The following is a 22,222-nucleotide window of genomic DNA, read 5'->3' on the forward strand; positions in this document are numbered from 1 at the left end:
CTAGACTGATAAAATTTATGACCCACCAAAATGCAAATTTCTTTCCTACTAGATGCCTGGCATCAATACATTCAGCCCTGCTGTATTTTTATTTCCTTGCAGAAAGAAAATGAGGAATTGGTTGCTTTATATGACTCACAGGCTATAGAGTCATGCAGGCTGAATCTGGAAGTTCATAACTGACTGATCCTAAACTTGCTTTCTTAGAAGCAAAATCTCCTGTGATTTTACTTTTGGTATAATTACCGGTAGTTATATATTGTCCTTAACAAGTTTATGTATTTTATTTTACTACTTTAGGATTTAAGATTTAGGAGTGGAGCTAGGGAAGCTGCTGCTTCTAGAAAATTATCCTGATCCATCTCACTCTGCTTATAATACAATTGCTTTGGATGGCTTCCCAAAATGTAGCTTGGTACAAGGCCAGAGACAGCCTAGTTTCAGTTTGCAGGCAGAGATAAATATTATCTCAATCTTAGCCTAAGCGCATTCTGGTAATGCAGGATAAAATTTACTAGCTGTATTTATGTACTTAACTTTATTGCGCTCATTAACCAGCATGAGAGAATTGGTATTCAAATATCCAAAATATCCAAATCTAAATAGACACTAGGACAGTTAAGAAAAGAATATACAGAAAAAAAATGGCTGAAAGACAGCATTACATCAAAATATGTTAAAAGGCTTGCTCAGGCTACAGTGCTACACCAATACAACAAGAAGAAATTAAAATAAGCAATCTTGACAATATATACTTTGAATAGCAGTATAAAATAAAAATAGTATACAATCACTCACACACAAACACACACACAGAGGTATACAGTACTTGAAAATAAAACAATGACAAGTTGGCTGTGTTATGTATCCAGTGCAGGCATCTGCATAGCAACAGCCACTAGGGGGTGTTGGCCTGGACGGGTTTGGCGGGAAACCTAGTTTCGGCGGGAAACCTAGGGCCAACCCCATTGGCTGGATGCCTACCTGGCTAGGTATTTAAGGAGGCCAGGTAACCCTCGTTCCTCAGCATGTTCCCCCCCCAATAAAGAGCTGAACACGTACCCCGGCTGGCGTCTCTTCCTTGCATCAGACCCACTACATTACAGGCTGTTTTTGAATGATGCAAATAGCCCATTACTTCCTCCCTTTCCCCAAATTTTTCTGCCTCAGGATGGCTGTGGCTGATGAGTTGTGGCTATTTTTATATCTCCAAAAGGAGACTGCAGGCTGCCATTCCTCTCCCTACTTTCTGCCTTTTGTTCTGGTCCTCCCTCCTTCCTTCCTCACAAGGGGTTGCGATCCACAGTGACACAATCAGAGAAAGAATCATTATGGACAGACTCAGCAAAATAAGTTTTTAAACCTGATCTCTTCTTGTCTCTGTTTGACACTCTGCACTTGTGGATCTTTTTTTTTTTGGTGAGGCCCGTCTGATATCAGGCTTGAAATTTAGAAGAGTTCATTAACAGCTGTGTAACTTGTTTTCACCACACACAAAGTTATTCAATTGAACTCAACTCAACTCAGTTCAGTTCAGTTCAATTCGTACAGCTGCCCATTTAGCAGGAAACTGTCCAGTGAGTGAAATAAAAGCACAATACTATCAAAACAAACAATCAAAAACCCCCAAATCAAGAGTCCAATGAAATCTTAATTCCCACTTAATCACATTCTGGAGTGCCAGTGATTAATATCCTTTGACTGGAAGTAGCACCGAACAAGTCTCTTTCCTATGATCTAGTTACCATAAGTGAGTTGCTCAGAGAGGATCCAAGTTTCTTTCTCATGTTTCTCTATAAATAATGTTCAGCACTATAAGCAATTTATTTTGGAGGCAGAGGAGCTTGAAGTTAGCTCTTTGAATTATCCAGGTTTTCAGCATCTAAAATCTCTTCCATCTTTTGCTTGCATCTGACCTGTTCTTTGAACAAATTTTGTTCTGTGAATGATCTGTTGCTAAAAAACAAGTTATGTTTGATAACCCAGTTGGAATGGATAACTCCAGTGCACTGTACAGAAAACACAAAGACTTTTATTATTATTTTTACACACTGCATTCCAAAGCATACCCGTATATACTTGAGTATAAGCCGACTCGAGTATAAGCCGAGACCCCTAATTTTACCCCAAAAAACTGAAAAAAGTTATTGACTCGAGTATAAGCCGAGGCTGGGAAATGCAGCAGCTGGAGGCTGGATCCCCCGAAAGACGTCTCTGTTGAGATGAGAGAACGGGGTGGCAAGCCGCCGAGAGAATGGGGTGGCCTGCTGTTCTCTCGGTGCAGCACGGCAGAGGCTGGATCTCGCGAAAGAAGTCTCTGCCGAGAGAATGGGCGGCAAGCCTCCACCACCCCATTCTCTCAGCAGAGTGCTCCACTGCCCCATTCTCTCGGCAGCTTGCCACCCCGTTCTCTCATCTCAGCAGAGACGTCTTTCGGGAGATCCAGCCTCTGCCGTGCTGCACCGAGAAAACAGCAAGCCGCCCCATTCTCTCGGCGGAGCGCTCCACTGCCCCATTCTCTCGGCAGCTTGCCACCCCGTTCTCTCATCTCAGCAGAGACGTCTTTCGGGAGATCCAGCCTCTGCCGTGCTGCACCGAGAAAACAGCAAGCCGCCCCATTCTCTCGGCGGAGTGCTCCACTGCCCCATTCTCTCGGCGGCTTGCCACCCTGTTCTCTCATCTCGCTGGAGAATTCTTTTGGGGGATCCAGCCTCTGTCACCCCCTTCTCTCAGCTGGGCAGCTGAGAGAAGGGGGCGGCAGAGGCTGGATCCCCCGAAAGAAGTCTTCGCCGAGAAAATGGGTGGCAAGCTTCCAGCGCCCCATTCTCTCAGCGGAGGCTTGCAGAGGTGGCGGCGGAGCTGCGCGCGCAGCTCTCCAAACTGCCGCCGCCCGTTTGGAGAGCTGCTGCCTTCGTCCATGTTTGACGAAAGCAGCAGCTCTCCAAACTGGGGGGTGGAAGTTCTTTTTTTTTTGTTCACTGGAGTATAAGCCGAAGTGGATTTTTCAGCCCAAAAAGTGGGCTGAAAAATTCGGCTTATACTCAAGTATATACGGTACTTTTTATTATAGAAAATATACAGAAGGATGAAGGTGCTGGTATAGAAAAAAACATGCAGGATCACCTTTTTCCTGACTTTAGACAGTCAGCTACATACCCATCTTGCTAAGGGAGTACTTTCAGCATCTAATTCTCCGACTTCTTTGGGTCTGTGGGATTCCTATTCTTTTTTGTAATTATTGTATTCAGCCATATACAAAGATACATGAATGCTTGGTGTAGGCAGTGCTTTTTTTGTAAAAGAAAAAGGTGCCGGAACTCACACATGTCATACAACCCGCCTTGCCTATCCTACAAGGTTCCATCCAAAAAAGGTGCCGGAACTCCGTTCTGAGCGTTCTATGAGAAAAAAAGCCCTGGGTGTAGGGCTGAAGGAAGACAGAAAACTTGTGGCCATGTACATGTGGTGACCCTTTTCTTGGAAGAAGCAAAAGAATTAGACTCAAAGGTGTTTTGTGTGTTGTTATTTTTCCTCTACTCCTATTTCTTGGAAATAAGAAAAAGCACCAGCCAGGTTAGGGAAGCATAGCCCAAGGCAATGGCCTAGTACAGGGGTCTCCAACCTTGGCAACTTTAAGACTTGTGGACTTCAACTCCCAAAATTCCTCAGCCAGCTTTGCTGGCTAAGGAATTCTGGGAGTTGAAGTCCACAAGTCTTAAAGTTGCCAAGGTTGAGGACCCCTGACCTAGTAGAAGGGGAGGAAGGGGGTGGTAAATGCTTAAAATGTCATTCTTTTCAGGGTTGCTCAGGAGAAGGCACTAAAACATTGCTAACTAATGAGCTAACAAACATAGTTCATTGCCTGTAATATTTGAAGGAGCGATTGAAAGTCTAAAGGGCATGCCCTCAGAAAGGCTTTTGAATTCAGGAAGAGAACTGAAAAACTATGCAGTTTGAGTAATGATTGTCCATTCTTCTTGACCTTGGGTCAGCAAAGATTGGTTCAGCAAACAGAACAAATATAAGAGTAGAGAGAAGAAATGTCAGGTTAAAGCAATGTGTACTTATCAGGACACTAAAGTTCATTTTGGTCTGCATACTCTTTTTTCTTTTTTTAAAATGATTTCCGGGTTGTTGAGAGATGCTAGATGAAAATGCGATAGAAAATTGAAAAATGTCTTAGTTTGGGTATGAGCAGTTCAGGTACAGGATTCAATGCCTAATGCTGTTTACCAGTCTGTGCATTGAATCTGATGATAATTCTGTGTTTCCCCGAAAATAAGCCCCTGCCCTAAATTAAGACCTACCCTGATTTTTTGGGGGGAGGGGCTAAAATAAGCACTACCCAAACATGAGCCCTAGTTAGGACCCTGCCCACTCCGTCCCACCTTGCTGCTGCAATGGGGCAGGAGGCTGTGTGGCACATCGCGCCACTGCCGCCACAACGAGGCGAGGCAGGTGAGGGAGTGGGTGGAGCTACCCCACGCACCCCACACCCGCTTACCGGTACTTCAGGGCCCCCCACCAGCCCATTCCTTGACCTTTCATTCCCCTTCCAAGCCGGACTGCCATGCTACAGTAGATGGGATGGGTGGGGCAGGCCTGGTCCCTCTCCGTCGTTTCAGAGCCAGGGGGGAGTGATGGCGACCGGCTCTGCTGCCTCTATGCGTCACTGGAGAGGCTTTCTTTAAGCTTCGTCCATAGATCAGCCGCCTCCTCCTTGTCCTCTGCCAACTCCTCCCGATGCAGCTTCTCCCTCATCTTGAAAGCATTTCTTTGCTAACCTGCTTTCCAGCTCTGGCGTGTATGTCTTCTTCTGCAGGGAAATGGAGTTTTTGGAACTAACAAAAGTTCAGTCAGATCTTTCAACTTCTCACAAAATGTTTTTTTTTCCCCGTGAGAAGTTGGAAGGCCTGACTAAACTACTGGTAAGTACCAGTAAGCGGGTGCAGGGCGTGTGGGGCAGCTCTACCCCCTCCCCCACCTGCCTTGCCTCGTTGTGGCGGCAGCAGCATGATGTGCTGTGCGGCCTCCTGCCGTGAGCGGCCGCAGCAGAAGTGGGCTGGCAGCCACGTGGGTTGCTGGACGGGGCTGTTGATGCCGCCACTGCGAGGCGAGGCAGGTAGCACGAAAAATATAAGGCACCTCCAAAATTAAGACCTAATGCCTCTTTTGGAGGCAAAAATAATATAAGACAGTGTCTTACTTTCGGGGAAACACAGTAGTTCATATCATCCAATTTATGATTATACTTTTATTATAATGGAAGCAGGTACACAATACAGGTGGTCCTCAACTTACAATAGTTCATTTAGTGACCATTCAAAGTTACAGCGACACTGAAAAAAGTGACTTCTGACTATTTTTCACACTTAGGACTGCTCCAGCAGCCCCATGGTCACGGGATCAGAATTCAGATGCTTGGTAACTGACTCATATTTATGACGGTTGCAATATCCCTGGGCCATGGGATCACCTTTTGCAACCTGCTGACAAGCATAGTCAATGGGGTAGCCAGATTCACTTAACAACCATTTTTACTAACTTAACAACTGCAGTGATTCACTTAACAACCCTGGCAAGTCGTAGAATGAGGCAAAATTCACTTACTGTAAATGTCTCACTTAGCAATGGAAATTTCGGGCCCAATTAAAGTCGCAATTTGAGGAGCTGATTGTAAGTTGATCAGCAGAGACCACAAAGGCAAACTAGAAACACAAGTGTACAGAAAAAACTATCCATACCAAGCAGGTGCTCCACTACCAAAACAACAACATAACCTTCCACAAGAAAAGCTGCATAAGGACTGCCTTCAGACAAGCCCAAACACACTGCAGCAACCCGGAACAGCAGAAAAAGGAAATGGAGCATCTATACAACATATTCCGACAAAACGGATATCCGTGCAACTTTATCAAAAAGTCCCTGACCACACAACCCAATATAGCAGGCTTCCCCAACCCCTGGTTCCTGTTTGGAACCAGGCTGTGTGAGCGGTGGGCTGGTGGGACAGTGGGTGACTTATACTTTCAGACTTACAAGATTCCAATAATGTGGCTTTACAATAAAGTAGAATTACTGTAGCTGGTTTTGTTTCCTGACTGGTCTGTTTGGGAGGCTGAAAATCATGTGGAGCACCTTCATTAAGCTGTTTTTGCAACAAGCAAACCCGTCACGGATGCAGCCATTTTCATTACATACTCTCAAAGTTTTGCACAAACATAACAGAACAAAAAGAGCAAGCAGGTCCCAGACACTCTTAATTTGTTGTAACTATATATAGCTAGATGTTCCTGGCAGATATTTAAAAAAACGTTTACAAAACAAGTAGCATTATTAATGATCTGTGGCTAATCTAAAAATACTAGCTCTCCTAAGGTTACAGTATTAGGAATCATGGCAGTAAAATCCAACATATTATGTTTGTCATCCACTGTTATTAATGTATTCTTAACGATTCATGTTCTGATGAACGTTTCTGATATTTGTAGAGTAGCTTCCCAAAAAACTTTCTCCTCCCAATTTATTTGTAACTTCTAAAATCCCCCCTCTCCAAGCATTTGATTGTAGCTTTATTGTGGGCATCCTCTCTAAAAGTGTTTTTTTATTTTTCTGACTGGGTGAATTACCGGTAACCTTAAATCTTTTTAAAGAGACGTAGGTGTGGGTTATGAGAAGGAAAGGGAGAGAGGGAGAGAGGGAGAGGGAGAGGGAGAGGAAAAGAAAGAAAGAGAAAGAAAGAAAGAGAAAGAAAGAAAGAGAAAGAAAGAAAAAGAAAAGAAAGTGCATCGCTGTTTTCTACAATAATTACATGGAGATTAATGTTTCTTTTGACAGCTGGCTAAACCCTTTATTTGTGATTGGTCATAAACGGAAACTAGAAGAAGATGATATGTACAAAGTACTCACTGAAGATTCCTCTAAGGTGCTCGGGGAAAGGCTGCAATGGTATGTAAACCCCAGTGTCTCGGTACAGATAATTCAGCCTTTTTGTTCCTTATACTCCAATGTCAATAAAGGTAATCAGAACCAAATTCCATGTGAAGGAAGAAGCAGGCAGACTCAGACTGGTTACCCTCGACTTCCTGGTGTATAAGAGAGACAGAAGGGAAAACAAAGACTTGTGCATTTCTGTTACTGTAGCCTTTCTCAATAAAGTAAAGTTTTAGTCTTCTTGTGGAATCTGCTGTCTGATCTGGACAACCTTGAAGGGCTGATATCAATGCACTCCTAACCCTGTAAGTCTGTTAGGTGACCACATGGACTGTTATTGACTTTGTGATCACATGACCCATCATGGTGCCCTTAACGCTGTATCCCTCTTTTTTCCCCTTAAGTTATTATCATTTTACAACTTGAATTTTGTGCCTTTGCAAGGGTTGCCCTTTCTAGATCCAAACATGATGCCAGGAAAAATATTGAGGTGCAAATACTTTGCCTTATCTATTTCTGGGTAAAGTAGAATCTTCTTGAGTTGAACTTGGCTCATGGTGACTTCTGTTGGGCTGGAAAGTATAACAAGGAAAGCCTGCAAAGTGTGGCTTCTGGATTCTTTCCAGTGGCAACAGTAGAGAGCCACCACCTGTTTATTGATTCCCCCCCCCCTCAGATTTTCCAGTATAATCTACAGCCCTTGGCCATCCTTCCAAATATTAAGCAAATATGAGTCTATTTCAGCTCTTCAGGTAGGCAAAGTCAAGAAATGACCATGACAGGGATTCCAGGAGTGCTGGAAGCCTGTCCAGATTTCTTTTTGTCCTGTTTTATAGTGACAAAACCAAGGCAGGGTTACTTTGAACTTTTTACCTCATACTCTCCTATAATTTTCTCACAAAGTCCTCCCTTAACAGTTTGTTCATTGCTTCCATATCCCAAAGTAAGCTCTATAATCTTTTGCAATCTGTTAAATTTTATCAAGGTCAGTCAAGGTTAGTTAGGAGCTATCACTTCCTATGACTACTATCAGTATGAATAAGCACCATGGACTTGCCTTGAAATCTTTGTACAAACTTTGTACACGCTATACTTCTTTACCTTCACATGCTTCAGATAGGGCTTTTTTTTTGAATTATGGGACACGTAGCCAACATATCTAAGAATACAAAGTTGGAAAGAGGTTTTTAGGGAGATTGACGTTGGGCGGTATCTCACTGTAAAGTTACTATTTTATGACCTGGCTTAGCTATAAAAAATGCCTGCAGCTAAGATATATTGAATTCTTTCTGACTTCTCTCATCTAATTTTAATTCTTGTATTTATAGGTACTGGGATAAAGAAGTACAAAAGGCTGAAAAAGAAGCAAGAACCCCACATTTAACAAAAGCAATTATACTTTGTTATTGGAAATCTTATTTAGTGCTGGGTTGTTTTACATTGGTTGAGGTAACATATTCTGAGATGTACTATTAAAACAAATCTGCAAGCAAAAATTTTGAGGTGGTTATATTAATATGCCTACTCCCTGCCTAATGTTATAACTTTTCTAGAAAATTTTAAGCAACAGGAAAAAAAATGAAAAAAAATGGAGAAAATGAAAATGTATTCAATATTTCCTTTTAGCACCCTTTACAGATATAAAATGATGCATAACACATTTATATCTACATTAAATTGGTTTTCTCATAGAAATATGATTGGTGTGTTCAGTGGAAAAATACAATTTTGCAGACAATATTTATAAATTTATTGATTACTTTTTATTTTTTTGTTACAAACGGACTTATAAACCATTTTAATAGTAAGGATTGTAAAATCTCTCATTTCCCAGATTGAAGAAACAAACAAGCAAAAAAATTGATTCTATAATCAAACCCAATAACAAGTCATTGATACTGGTTCTTATATTTCATTTTATCACAGTGCTAGTTTTAAAGAAAATAATAAAGGGAAGGACCATGGTCTATGAAAGATTGTCTGAATATAGATGTTCTTATCATCTAAACCAGGGGTGTCCAACTTCAAAGGGCCCAGGGCACAATTGTATCCACAAATCATTGGGGCCAATCTAAACCTACCAGTTTTTGCCAAATTACATAAAAATGAAAAAGGTCACAATTATGAGGTAAAGGGGAATTAATAGTTCAGGGAATGATTTCTTTTCCACATAAAACTAAAACTCATAATTTCTTGACTAAGTATTAATTTTAATAAAATTAATTATATTTTTGTAATAGCCTCATAGGCTGCAAAGGAAGACCCCAGAAGCCACACATAGCTGATGGGCTGCTGGCTGCATACCCCTGGTCTAAACCATTATATTTATCATTAAAAGAGAAAATATTAAGAAATAAGATAAATGCCTGTCTGCTGTGTCTACCCACTCATCTGTTTATCTACCTGTCTATCCGCCTATCCATCCATCCATCCATCCTGAAATGTTCTGGGTTTTTTTTCCTCCTGGTTGATACAGTCTGACATATGTAGAAGGCATAACGTTTTTAGGAACCAAGTTAATTTAGCAGTGAGAAAGAGTCATCAATAACACTAACAATGAGACTAACTAACAAATGAACAATGCCAGGTTCAGATTTTACTTTCCTTGTGTTATTCCAGTACAAACCAGATTCTCACTTTAACTCCAGATCTGCAATAGAATCATCAGTACCAATCCAACTTAAAAACTTTTGTAAGAAGAACCACCACTGTGCTGTGAAATCCTGGCTTTTAATAGATTTGATCAAGGTGCTTCTCTGATTTTATTCTTGTCTATATCACTATTCTCTGCTCTAAGACGTAGAGTACTTTTCTGCTCTTACTCTACTTTAGACTCAAAGACATGTACATAATTGGTAGATGAAGAAATTGAAGATGTCCATCAGAAGCCCCAATGATATTATGGGGACATGACATCATTTTGCAGAATGATGAATTACATTACTTTTTGCTTTTGAGTTAAGATAGGCCGGAGTGTATTCGTGTGCCCAGTGTTTCAACTTCAAAAGTGCTCCTTACCTCTCTCTAATACTCTGTTCTGTTCCAGCCTACGACCGGCTCTGTTTGTGTGACAGGGACAACCCCTTTTTCCTTTTGACAAATTAATAGGCTGGAAAAAACCCAACCCAAATTTATTTACAGTTCCAAAATGATAGAGTCTTTTAAACAAAAAAGCAGCAGAATATTTTCTTCAATAAATGATTCAAAACATCAAACTAGAGTGAACAAACAAGAGTCAAACAGATTAGCAAGAACAGACCAGGATTCTCTTTGAATGTCTACGAACGGTTGCCTTCAGCAACCAGCACTGCCCACACCTTCCCCTTTTATTATCTGTCCCAAGACGTGGCTTCTCAGTGCCTTCTCCTCCTTTCACTGAGTTGCCTCATTGATTTTCTCTGTTCTGCTCTACTGGATTGCCTTCTGCTTCTAGCATCTCTGAACAGATTCAGCTGTGATTCCTCTGAGTCCGACACCTCCTCCTCACACAGCTGAGCCTCATGAGGAACACGACTGGAGGGGCCAGTCTGAGAGTCCTGCAGTGCATCAGAGCCTCCCTCCAACACCGAAGGCTCTCCACACACACCCCTCAGATTCCTCAAACTCAGATGCTGGGAGCTCAGGCTGACACTGAATCACAACATACTCTTCCCACTGTACCAATTTTATACAGGCTATTATAGAAATGTAATAAGTGCATACATACCAGAAGAGTTCCAAGCTCAAAATATTTTGAGTTCAGGATAATTTTGTTGTGGCTGCAGCTTTGGAATCCTTCCTGTAATGTGTTTTGTATTTGTAACACTTTGCACAGCCTTGCTTTAGTACCATACACAGGATAATTAAAAATAAGAAGAGGAACATTTTGTTTCAATTGTTCCACTTTAATTGAAATTTTCTTTTCTTTTCTTTTCTTAAGGAAACTCTGATAATAATTCAGCCAATATTTCTGGGCATGATTATTGGGTATTTTGAAAAGATTGGTTCTTCACATGTTGACGAAAATGCTTTGGCCTATGTCTATGGCTCTGCTGCAGCCTTATCTGTGTGCACTTTGATTCTGGCCATCACTCATCATCTGTATTTTTATCATGTACAACGTGCTGGCATGAAGCTGAGGGTAGCCATGTGCCATATGATTTATCACAAGGTAAGTAATAGATTTTCTTTATCTCAATAAACAGGACCCTTAACATAGGTGAGTGCTTGTCCTGCATTGTGAGGGAAGCAAACAAGTGTTGCTGGAATCATTAGCTTAGCAAGGTGATGAAATACGTGGTTCTTCATGAAAATAATGTTAAGATTACATCAATGTGTCATATGTAAATTCCGTTCTAAGTGGACAGGCCATGGGCTGAAATCTCCGGAAAAAGCAGCAGGCTAGAAAAAGGTGGCTGCCGTTATGAACTGCTAGCTCTTCCTATGACTTTTAATGCGAAAATTTATCATACTGGTGAAAAATTAGGAGAAATGAAGGGGGCTAGGTAGATTTCTTTCTAACCGTGTTGTCCAGTTTTAGGCTTCCTCCTACTTTCATTTTTGTTGTAGTCAAGAATTATCTCAAAATGTTTCAAGGTATGCTACATTTACAGTAAGGAAGGGTGTGATTTAATTCAGCCATCATGCAACTAAGCTTTCTGTCTTATGTGTTCTGTCTAATATGTCTTCCTAGGTTAATAATACTGGGGTACTTTTAAAGATTGCAGTATTTTTACACTGAGGGCCCTTTCCTGTAGATTTTTCTTCCATGGGAAATTGGCCCATCAGTTTTACTTTAAAAAGCATCAGTACTGTATGCATCTAGAAGGGAGTACTTTATCTAAATCTATTTTTATTTACTTATGCATTTTAGAAGTACCTCATACTCTATTTTAAAGTAGCTGTTCTGTTTGTAATGGAACTGTTGCATTTTGTGGTAACTTATATGAGCTGCTTTGTAGCTTATAGCTTGGATATATATTTACCTAGTGCAGGAGGACTTGCTTACAGTAACTCACACCTTCATTACCACTCAGTTAGACTACTGCACTGCATGCTAAGCGAGCAACCTTTGAAGACTACATGGAAAATGCAATGGGCCGAGAACAGAGTGGCCAGTGTGCTCATTGGTATATGTTACTTGGATCAGGCCAACTCCATCCTTCTTGGCTTTCTGGAAGATATTAATAATGGAATGACAGTATTTACTATTTACTTTTAACCTATCTCAGACATTTCTTCATCTGTTACTCTTTTTTAATTATGTTTTATTTTAGAATATTTAACTACACTTTTATCTTCTGGCTTGAGCTTTTATGATTGTTGTTTTAGTAGTATTTTTAATTACACTGTGAAAATTTTAATATTTTTCTATATTATACATCATGTAGGCCAGGGGTCCTCAACCTCTGGTCCGTGTCACCCCCCCGGCCTACGTTTTGCCGGCAGAGTTATGTGTCAGCCCAGGGCTCTGTTCTCGATGAAACAGAAGCCAGGGGGGTGATGTGCACGAGCGGTGGTGAGCGGCCGCAGAAGAAGTGGGCCAGCTGCGGGCATGCAGGCTCCTGCTGTATAGGGCTGTTGGTGCCGCTGCGGTGAGGCGAAACAGTAGAAAAAAGAAAACATCCCCCTAAAAATAAGACTTAATGCTCTTTTGGAGGCAAATTTTTTTTATAAGACTGAGTTTAATTTTCAGGGAAACACGAGTACTTTTGCATCAGCAAGGTCAAACAAAAATGGATATTCAAGATGTTGTATTCAAGACTGAAAAATAACAATGGACTGTCATTAAAAGTTTGCTAAAACAACAAAGCGGGTGGCAGCCTAAGACTTTTGCACAGCACTGTAGTTGTTATGATGCACTTGTAGAAAAGCTAAGTTTGCATTTCAGCCTGCACTCTTCCACCTGATACCTCTTAGGAACTCTGCTGTCATTAGGTATGATGCTTTCTTGTGCATAAACTAATCTCTGAGGAACTAATTTGCTGTTCTGAATAATATACTGTGGTGTGTTTTGGGAATCATGAAAAAAGCCTTTCAACCAATACTGCATCTAAAAACAAGGAATGGAAAAAAGCTTATTGGTTCACGTTGGGTTCCTGTCTCCTTATTTTAGGGTTCTAACTACTTTTCCATTTAACCTCTTAATATTCCAGAACTCATTGAAATCACTAACTTTTTTTTCCAGTTTTTAAAAATTATATTGGACCCACAATTTAGTGAATCCTAGTGCAATTAATTTTGCATGAAATAGATGGTGTTCTCATTCTCTTTATGTTACCATGATGTAGATTCTGTAATTTGCATTTGCATAACGTTGCTTGCAGAGGATATAATTAAATAGTAGTCAAGAACAATCCTCCAACCCTATTTGTCTAGTTTAAGTCTTTCTTTCAATTGTAAACCAATCGAAAACACGTCCTTCTGTTTCCAACTCCTCTTTAGATTTGAGGATAGGGTCACCATAATTAAAATATATTATTTGACCATAAGTCTACCTGTCTGGCCTCACCAGCATTTCTTTACTAAAAAAAAAGCTTTCTGGAGAGACAGCCAAATTTTATATTACTTTATATTTATTCCAAACTCTTAGGATGGCACATCTAGCAAAGTGATTACTAAAATCAACATTTACTTTAACCTTATCATACCATAAATAGCCATGTCATCCAAATCTTAACTCTGACCTGTTAACTCGAATTACTTCTTATTTTGGAAAGTCACCCACTCTTTTAGCCATACAGAACAATAAGCATCAGGATATAGGGATTTCTTAGCAGTAACTAGTAACCAACAACATGATCTATCAAAATAATGTGTTAGCCTTAAAGTTTTAATTCAAAAATAAGTAGGCTGCTCCTGAATTGTTTTTTCTGATAGTAGACAAATGCAAGGAGAATAGGATTTCCAGAGTTTTTTCAACCCATAGGAAGAATCTGAGAGGCATTTCTCTGCATGTATTATCCTGCATTAGAAATTTTAGAGGACATTGAGATAGCTCACCTTTAGGTTTAAGGTTTTTCTTCTTTGCTTAAGCAAAAGATTTGTATATTATTGATAAAATGATGCAATGTTTATCTGTTCACTGTTAAATCCACAGGATAGTCTTACTGCTAAATTTTGTATGCAATAATATTTCTGTGAAACAATGACCAAGTATTATGCTTCTCTTTATGTTAAGTTTAATTTTTGGTTTAAAGAAAATTAATTTACTGTGTAGCTTTATCCTTAAGGACTCACCATTCAGTGTGTTGAAAATGAAGCACTTGTTACTTTGACGTCTTATTCTGATTACAATAGATGTTGGTATTCCAGGATTTTATGCCCTGTCTGTAGTGCCATGGAAATCACACTGTGGGAAACAGAAGGGAGTTCATCATTTTCTACACATTTATTATACTGTGATTAGCCTCCACATGTTTGTTCACATTATTCACAAGGGTGTGGGAGTGCACTATAGGAAAACTTCTTTAGAATCATCGAATCATAGGGCTGGAAGGGACCTTGGAAGTCTTCTAGTCCAACTCTCTGCTCAGACCAGGAGATCTTATATCATCCTAGTCAAATGGTTGTCCAGTTCAGTTTTGAAAACCTCCTGTGATGGAGTCTCCACATCCCTAGGAGGGAAGCTATTCTATTGATTAATTGTTCTTACTGTCAGAAAATTTCTCCTTACTTCTTGGTTGGATCTCTCTTTAATAAGCTTCCACCCATTACTTCTTGTCCTGCCTAAGATTACATCCAGCTGGTTCCGAAATTACATCTGCCAGCTCCTTCAAAACAGTGATGCATAAACCATCTGGCCTAGCTGATTTGTACTCATCCAAGGTGGATAGGCATTCCCTTACTAATTCGTTGCCTATTTTGACTTGTATACCTGTTCTGTCTCCCTTGTTTCTGCTTTAGATAGGTTGGGCTGCTTCTTCCTTTTGTTTCAAAACAGATGCAAAGATGGAATTAAGCAGTTCTACTTTCTCCCTGCTGCCCATCGCCTTCTTGCCATTTAGTTGATGAGAAACTTAATTCTTTGAAATACTTAAATGCTTTGTACGTTTTAAAACAGGATAAGTCTTCTTATATCAGGTCTAATGCATCTGAGCTTGGTGGGTATTTATCATACTTCTGGGTTAAAGTTCTATCAAGACAAGAAAAACTGGTTTCCTACAGAATATCACTAATTGGGTGACACTTTTGTTAAATCTTTAAGAAAAGCAAGATCCTGGAGAGCAATTTGACTCTGTGAATTGGTTCTCATGGTTAGCATGAAGAATAAGGTGTGGGAATGAGTACAGGTTGTTCCACTGTTTAAAGATCTGGCTATGCTTGTAATTCTCAGACAATGCACTATACTGTAGCTTGGAGAAACACAAACAGGAGTTCTGCCCTTAAAATGTTGCCAGCATTATTGTATGAGAAGTGCACAGAGAGAAATTGACTCCTTTCCTTTATCTGAAGTAGATTTCCCCAAAATACTTTCCTCAGTTTTTGACATAGCCTTTTTCCCTAGAGCAGGTAGTCCTTGTCTTACAACAGTTCGCTGAGTGACTGTGCAAAGTTGCAACAGCACTGAAAAATGTGAGTTATGACCGTCTTTCAAAGATACGACCTTTGGAGCATCCCCATGATCATGTGATCAAAATTCAGACGCTTGGCAACTGGTTCATATTTATAACTATTGTTGTATCCCAGGGTCATGTGACCCACCTTTTGCAACCTTCTGACAAACAAAGCCAATGGGGAAGCCAGATTCACTTGACAACCGGGTTGCTAATTTATAAACTGCAGTGGTTCGCTTAACAACTGTGGCGAGAAAGATCGTAAAATGGGGCAAAACTCACTTAACAAATGTCTCGCTTCCCAAGAGAAATTTTGGGCTCAATTGTGATCATAAGTCAGGGACTACCTGTATTTCTAAACAAACCCTTAGAACAGGAAAAGTTGTGGCGCTGGGGCTTTGCAGAGTATGGCATTGCAAAAGGAAGAATCTATCCCAGAGTTCTTCTTTGGTAAAAAAAAGAAACATCACTTTTTTTTGCAGATGGAAGAGTGTTCTGTGGAGTCGCTTCCTCTTAATCCTGGCATTTGAATGAGAGTAACACCTTGGTTTATTTTCTGGCAGTTACTAGAGAAAAGTGAAAAACAATGTAAAAGGAATATATTGCCCTAAGCTTATCTCTTGACCATAAAACATTGAGGTGTGGAAGTAGACTTATTAAACCTTTCTTCTTTGAGGTAAATCAATCTTGCAAGGTAGACCAAATTAAATGCTATTAAAAAGGAGAATCAAATTGTAGAAAGAAATCTTTACCATTAAGTATAGTACTCTATATTATTCTACTTAATGTAGGATTATATACATTGGAAAAAGAGAAATTACAGTGCTGTTCTGATCCATATAGTTAGCAAGTGCAAATGATACAATCACTTACTAGCTCTGGAGAAGTTGGGTTCATATGGAACACAAAAGTAAATTCAGTAGATCATAGTTATCTAGATTCACACAACAGTCTAAGCATAAACCATGATTATGGACTAAAATGGCAGGTTCACATACTATAACTCAGGATGACATGTCATGGTCTTCTTTTTCACTGTCTGTTAACTTAAACCTAAACCTTAGTTTTGATCCTGCTTTTGGGAGTTTCTTTCACTTTACATTGTTCCTGTAAGGTGATTATTGAAACTTGGAAAAATGTTTGAGTAGTATATTTAATTTTTGTTTTAAAGGAAATATTGAAAAAAGACAAAAGATAGCTAAGTTGGGAAAATGCTGTGACTAAATGCTATTCAGTGTATGAATCTGACATTTGAATTAGTTTGTTTCTGCTTTTAGGCACTTCGTCTGAGTAATGCAGCCATGTCAAAAACAACAACCGGTCAGATTGTAAATCTTTTATCAAACGACGTGAATAAATTTGATCAGGTAAGCCCTAAGGGAGACACACATTTTGAATGATTTAGCTTAAGAGCGATCTTAGGTAGTGGCCTTTCCTTTTTATTCACAGCAAGATAGAATGAAAGTCCTTGGGTTTGCTTGTATGTGTATGCAGTGGATAAAAATGTTTTTAAAGGCTATATTAAATCCTTTGCGGGGTGTATCTTATATTGCGGTGATTCCCAAGCAGATGTTTTTTTAGAATGGAGGATTGTGATAAGAAGAATAACTCATACAGGTAGTCCTCGACTTACAACAGTTCACCTAGTGACTGTTCGAAGTTACAACAGTGCTGAAAAAAAAATTTCTGACGCTTTTTCACACTTACAACATTGCAGTGTTTTTGTAGTCACATGATCAAAATTCAGACGCTTGGCAACTGGTTCATATTTATAATGGTCACAGCCTCCGGGGGTCACGTGATCCCCTTTAGCAACCTTCTGACAAGCAAAGCCAATGGGGTAACCAGCTTCACTTAACAACCAAGTTACTAAATTAACAGCTGCAGTGGTTCACTTAATTGTGGCAAGAAAGATCGTAAAATGGGGCAAAACCCACTTAACAAATGTTTCACTTAGCAACATGAATCTTGGGGCTCAGTTGTGGTTGTAAGTCAAGGACTATCTGTAGTCTCTAATCTTAAAGAGGACTTTGTTCTTTCCCTTCTCTCTCTTTTGGGGGTGGGGGCTGCAGTAGAGGTGGAGAGTTTATTTTTATTAATTTTATTTTTATTTATTTATATCCCACCTTTATTATTTTTACAAATAACTCAAGGCACCAAACATATCCAACACACTTTCCTTCTCCTATTTCTCCCACAACAACAACCCTGTGAGGTGGGTTAGGCCAAGAGAGAGTGACTGGCCCAAGGTCACTCAGCTGGCTTTCAAGTCCCACTAAGGTGGGACTGGAATCTGTGGTCTCCCACTTTCCAGCCTGGTGCCTTAACCACTAGACTAAACTGGCTCATGTTGGCTTTTAAAAACTGCCACGGGTTGTTGTGATTCAGCATCAGCCTGTGATTCCAGAAGCTGAGTCGGATGATTCTGAAGAGGAGGAGGAAGAAGGGTTTGGAGAGCCTTTGGTGTCAGAGGGAGGTTCTGATGCACTGCAGGACTCTCAGCCTGGCCCCTCCCATCTTGTTCAGACTTAGCCGTGTGAGTACAAGGGATTGGAAGAAGACGATCCACAGCTGGCTCTGTTCAGGGCTGCTAGGAGCAGGAGGCAATCTAGCAGAGCAGAACAGAGGAAGGCAATGAGGCAACTTGGGAGAAGGCAATGAGAAGCCACGCCTTGGGACTGCTGATAAAAGGGGAAGGTGTGGGAGGTGCTGGTTGCTGAAGGCAACCGTTTGAAGATCTTCTGCTAGAGTCCTGGTCTGTTATTCTTGTTTAACTCTTGTTTAACCTTTTGGTTTAAGTCTTGTTTGAACTTTTTGTTTAACTTTTGTTTGAACTCTTTGTAAATGAATTGGGTTGGGGTTTTTCCAGCCTGTTGATTATAAAAAGGGGTTGTCCTTGACATTCGAACAGGGCCAGTCGTGCAGTGGCAGAACAATAAGTCCCCTTCAAACTGGGCTTCCCTCCTTCTGAGCTAAGAGATATATCTATGCAAGATTTCTAAGCAATATTAAAAAGTTGATTTGCCACTCTCTTCTTTTAGGGTAGTTTTTAAGCATCCTAGTCTCAGCTATAGTTCTGATATTTCATGGTAGCCAAGAAAGTATGAATCAGACATGACTGTGCTTAATTTTTTGAGATCATTCAGCTAAACGCAAAGTTCATTATTTTAACCTTGGGCAGCTCATTTGCCTTAACTCTGCCTGTAGATGATTTTGTGTAGATTAAAAGTAAATATGCTGGTTTCACGAGATGTGGGTCAGACTCTCACAAACCAGACAGCATTAAACTGTGTCATTTGAAGTGTTCCTTAAATGTCCAGGGTAAATTTTATAGCATTATATAGACAGCAATATGTAGGAGGCATTTTGGCTCATGTGGCCTCAGATGTATTGAAACTTTTTCCCCATTGCGGCAATGGGGTGGGCAGTTGCTGAGGCCTGGATTTCCCATCATAGTAAGGAACAATTCCAGGACTAGAGTGACATGCAGAATTCCCAAGGCATTTAGGGAACAACAACATTTATATATATATGGGTCCCACAGGACTTTCCCCCATGTGCACAATAGACTGGTTGCTGTCATGATTTTTCTATTTTCAGTTATTTTGTGAGTCATGTGTATTTCTTTTTTGCCTAGGTGACTATTTTCTTGCATTTCTTATGGGCTGGACCCCTTCAGGCAATAGCTGTGACTGTCCTTTTGTGGCTTGAGATTGGCCCATCCTGCCTTGCAGGGATGGCGGTGCTGATTATTCTTCTTCCCTTGCAAACCTGCATTGGCAGGCTCTTCTCAGCTCTGAGGTAAGAGTGATTGGAATCTTGTTCCTTCAGAGTGATTTAAAAAAACTCTTTCGACTCAGCATGGATAGTTGTTGTAGTTTGTGTTTTTCAAAGATTATATACTTTGAACAAAAAGGTTCAAAAACATGTGTTTGCTAAATCTGGCACCAGTGGAATAAAGATGTTCTTTTAATTTCATCTTTATTATATGTTCAAAGACATACACAAGACCCAAAGTATGCTTTTCTCCCCAAGGCATTTTTTTAAAAAGTTACAGAACTTGGAAAAATGAGCATAGAGAGGGGCAGAATTCATGACAGCTGTCTTTTGCAGTACTCTTTTCAAACTTGGAAACTGTCCTATCTGTAAACAAATCACTAGTTTACAAGGACAGATTGCTTATCTAGGATCTATAATCTGTGCTCTTCAGGCAGAAATTAGGTGTCCAGTTCAGCCCTTCTGCTCTTATTGAGCTTCCGCGCTATCAGCCCCCTCTACCACAAATATCTTGCATGAGGGCAGTGTGGAAAACCGTGGGATCTGGCAGGGTGAGAGCTGTGAACCATAAACACTGTGTCCCTGCATAACAGATACAGTGCCCTTGCTGACCTTAATAAGGACACTAAGGAGACAGATCAAGGTAGTTGTGATGATGATAACTCAAATAAGCAGGGGATCATGATCCGAGATGAAGAACTTGTTTTGGACAGGGGAAAGTGTGAATCAGGTATTACACATCAGTCATGCACGAAGAGCAAGGCATCCAAAAAGAGAAGCCACCTTCTGGTTGATGGTTCAATTATAAGGGATGTAAATTTAGGAAAGTATACAGAGGTTTCAAAAGAGGTCAGGTGTCTTCCAGGTGCTACTGCCAGTAGGAAAAAGAAGTGTATTTTTAAGGTAGTCAAGAATGCCAGCAAGGACTGTGATGTGGCTGTTATTGTACATTTTGGCACTAACAATCTATCCCAAAAAGATGTACTCTCTGTGCAGAATGATTTCCAGAGCTTGGGGCAGGAACTTAGCAGGGCAGGCTGTAGTCTTACTTTTTCAGAGGTTTTACCAATGTATAAGGAATAAAATGGAAAAGGCCAGCAAATAGCAGAATTCAATATGTGGCTAAAGGAGTGGTGTAAAGGGGAAGGCTTTGGTTATATTAGTCACGATGTCTGCATCTGGTCCAATGAAAAAGTGTACGAAAGAGACGGCTTGGATCCATCAAAGAAAGGGACTGAGTTACTTGGCAATAAATTCATAGATTTTCTGGAGAAATATTTAAACTGAACAACGGGGACAGTGAGTTAATTGGTACAAAACTTTCCTGTCCATGGCAATCTAAAAATTATAGGGTTATCAGTGCATGTAACAGAGGGGTGTGTGGACAAGAATATCAACCTAGCTGTCAAGCAAAATCAAGCTTTTAATAGTGAATGTCACACCAAGTGCACTAATCAAACAGGTGGTAAGAAAATAGGGGAACTCAGGCACCACACACGTTATGTAGAAAGTAAACACAGGGTCAGTCATAAAGGACTCAAATGTCCATACACCAATGTAGAGAGTATGAGCAATAAACAGGGTGGGCTAGAAATTCAGTAAATGAGGGCAGATATGATATTGTTGCCATTACGGAAACTTGGTGGAATGAAACCCACAAATGGAACACACAGCTAGAGGGATTTAAATTATTTTAAAAAAAACAGATCAAATAAAAGAGGAGGTAGAGTTGCTCTCTCTATAAGAAATAACTACATCTCTACAGAAATAGAGCACAACAATGATGAAAGCTGCCTCAAATGCTTTTGAGTCAATATAAAAAGGGGAAAATGACATTGCCATAGGTGTATACTATAGGCCACCCAAACAAATAGAGGGAATAGATGAATTTTTTGCTAGTCAGCTAACTAAGGTATGTAGGAAGTACATCACAATAGTAATGGGGGACTTTAATTACCCTGTCATCAACTGGGAGACATACTCTGCACCAAGTGGAAGATCAAACAGATTCCTGACAAACCTAGCAGACAATTTTGTCTGCCAAAAAGTAGAGGTGGGAACTAGAGGACCAGAGAAGGGAATTAGGACCATATTGGACCTAATTCTCACTAACAGAGATGAAATGATAGAAGGTGTTGATAGAAATGATAGAAGGTGTTGAAGCCACAGAAACCTTGTGTGGGAGTGATCATGTAATATTGGAATTGAACATTATGCAAGCACAAGCAATAGAATACAGTCAAACTAGAGTCTTGGACTTTAAGACAACTAATTTCAATAAACTTAGAGCAGGGGTGTCAAACTGCTGGCCCATGGGCCGGTGCATCACGAGGAAACCGCACCTACCCCATTGCCGCAATGGGGAAAAAGTTTCAATACGTCGTGCAATGTCACGTGACATCACAAGTTTGACATGTCTGACTTAGAGAGAGCTGGGAAGGATTCCATGGATGAGAATCCTCAAGGGGAAAACAACTCAAGAAGCTGGGGAAATTTTGAAAAGTGAGATTATAAAAGCCCATTCTAGCACATTATCAATGAAGAAGAAAAATAACAGAAAAGAAACCAGCATGGCTGCATAAAGAACTCTCTGATAAATTGAAAGACAAAGAGGACAAGTATAAAAAATGGAAAGAGGGGCAGAATATTAGCAAATAGCCTGAGCCTGCAAAGATGAATTGAGAAAGCTAAGGCTCAAAATGAACTAAGGCTTCTGACAAAAGTCAAAAATAACAAAAAAAAAGCTTTCTTCAACATGTAAAAAACAAGAAAAAGGTTAAGGAAATGATTGGTCTATTAGTGGGAGAAAGTGGCAAGAAGGTTACAAGCAACAGGGAGAAAGCAGAACTATTTAACTCATTTTTTGCATCCATCTTTACACAAAGGGAAATAACAGTCCAACCTATCAAAAACATACTGTAAAAAACAGATTAGAAACACAAGTTAAGATAGGCAAGAAAATGGTAGGTGAGCACCTG

The 22,222-nt window shown here is 40.1% G+C and overlaps 1 protein-coding gene across 1 annotated transcript in view; it reads left to right on the forward strand.

Annotated features, from left to right (window-relative positions):
* The window catches only part of ABCC4 (ATP binding cassette subfamily C member 4 (PEL blood group)), a 220,790-nt gene that overhangs the window by 21,705 nt on the left and 176,863 nt on the right, over positions 1 to 22,222 (forward strand). Inside the window, exons 2-6 of the mRNA XM_081326452.1 lie at positions 6,838 to 6,948; positions 8,262 to 8,382; positions 10,853 to 11,083; positions 16,745 to 16,834; positions 19,105 to 19,268. Coding sequence (XP_081182578.1) covers positions 6,838 to 6,948; positions 8,262 to 8,382; positions 10,853 to 11,083; positions 16,745 to 16,834; positions 19,105 to 19,268 — 717 coding nt within the window. The remainder of the gene's footprint in view (positions 1 to 6,837; positions 6,949 to 8,261; positions 8,383 to 10,852; positions 11,084 to 16,744; positions 16,835 to 19,104; positions 19,269 to 22,222) is intronic.

This window comes from Vipera berus (assembly GCF_964194415.1).
Source record: "Vipera berus genome assembly, chromosome: 4".
In the NCBI taxonomy this organism is placed as follows: Eukaryota; Metazoa; Chordata; class Lepidosauria; order Squamata; family Viperidae; genus Vipera; species Vipera berus.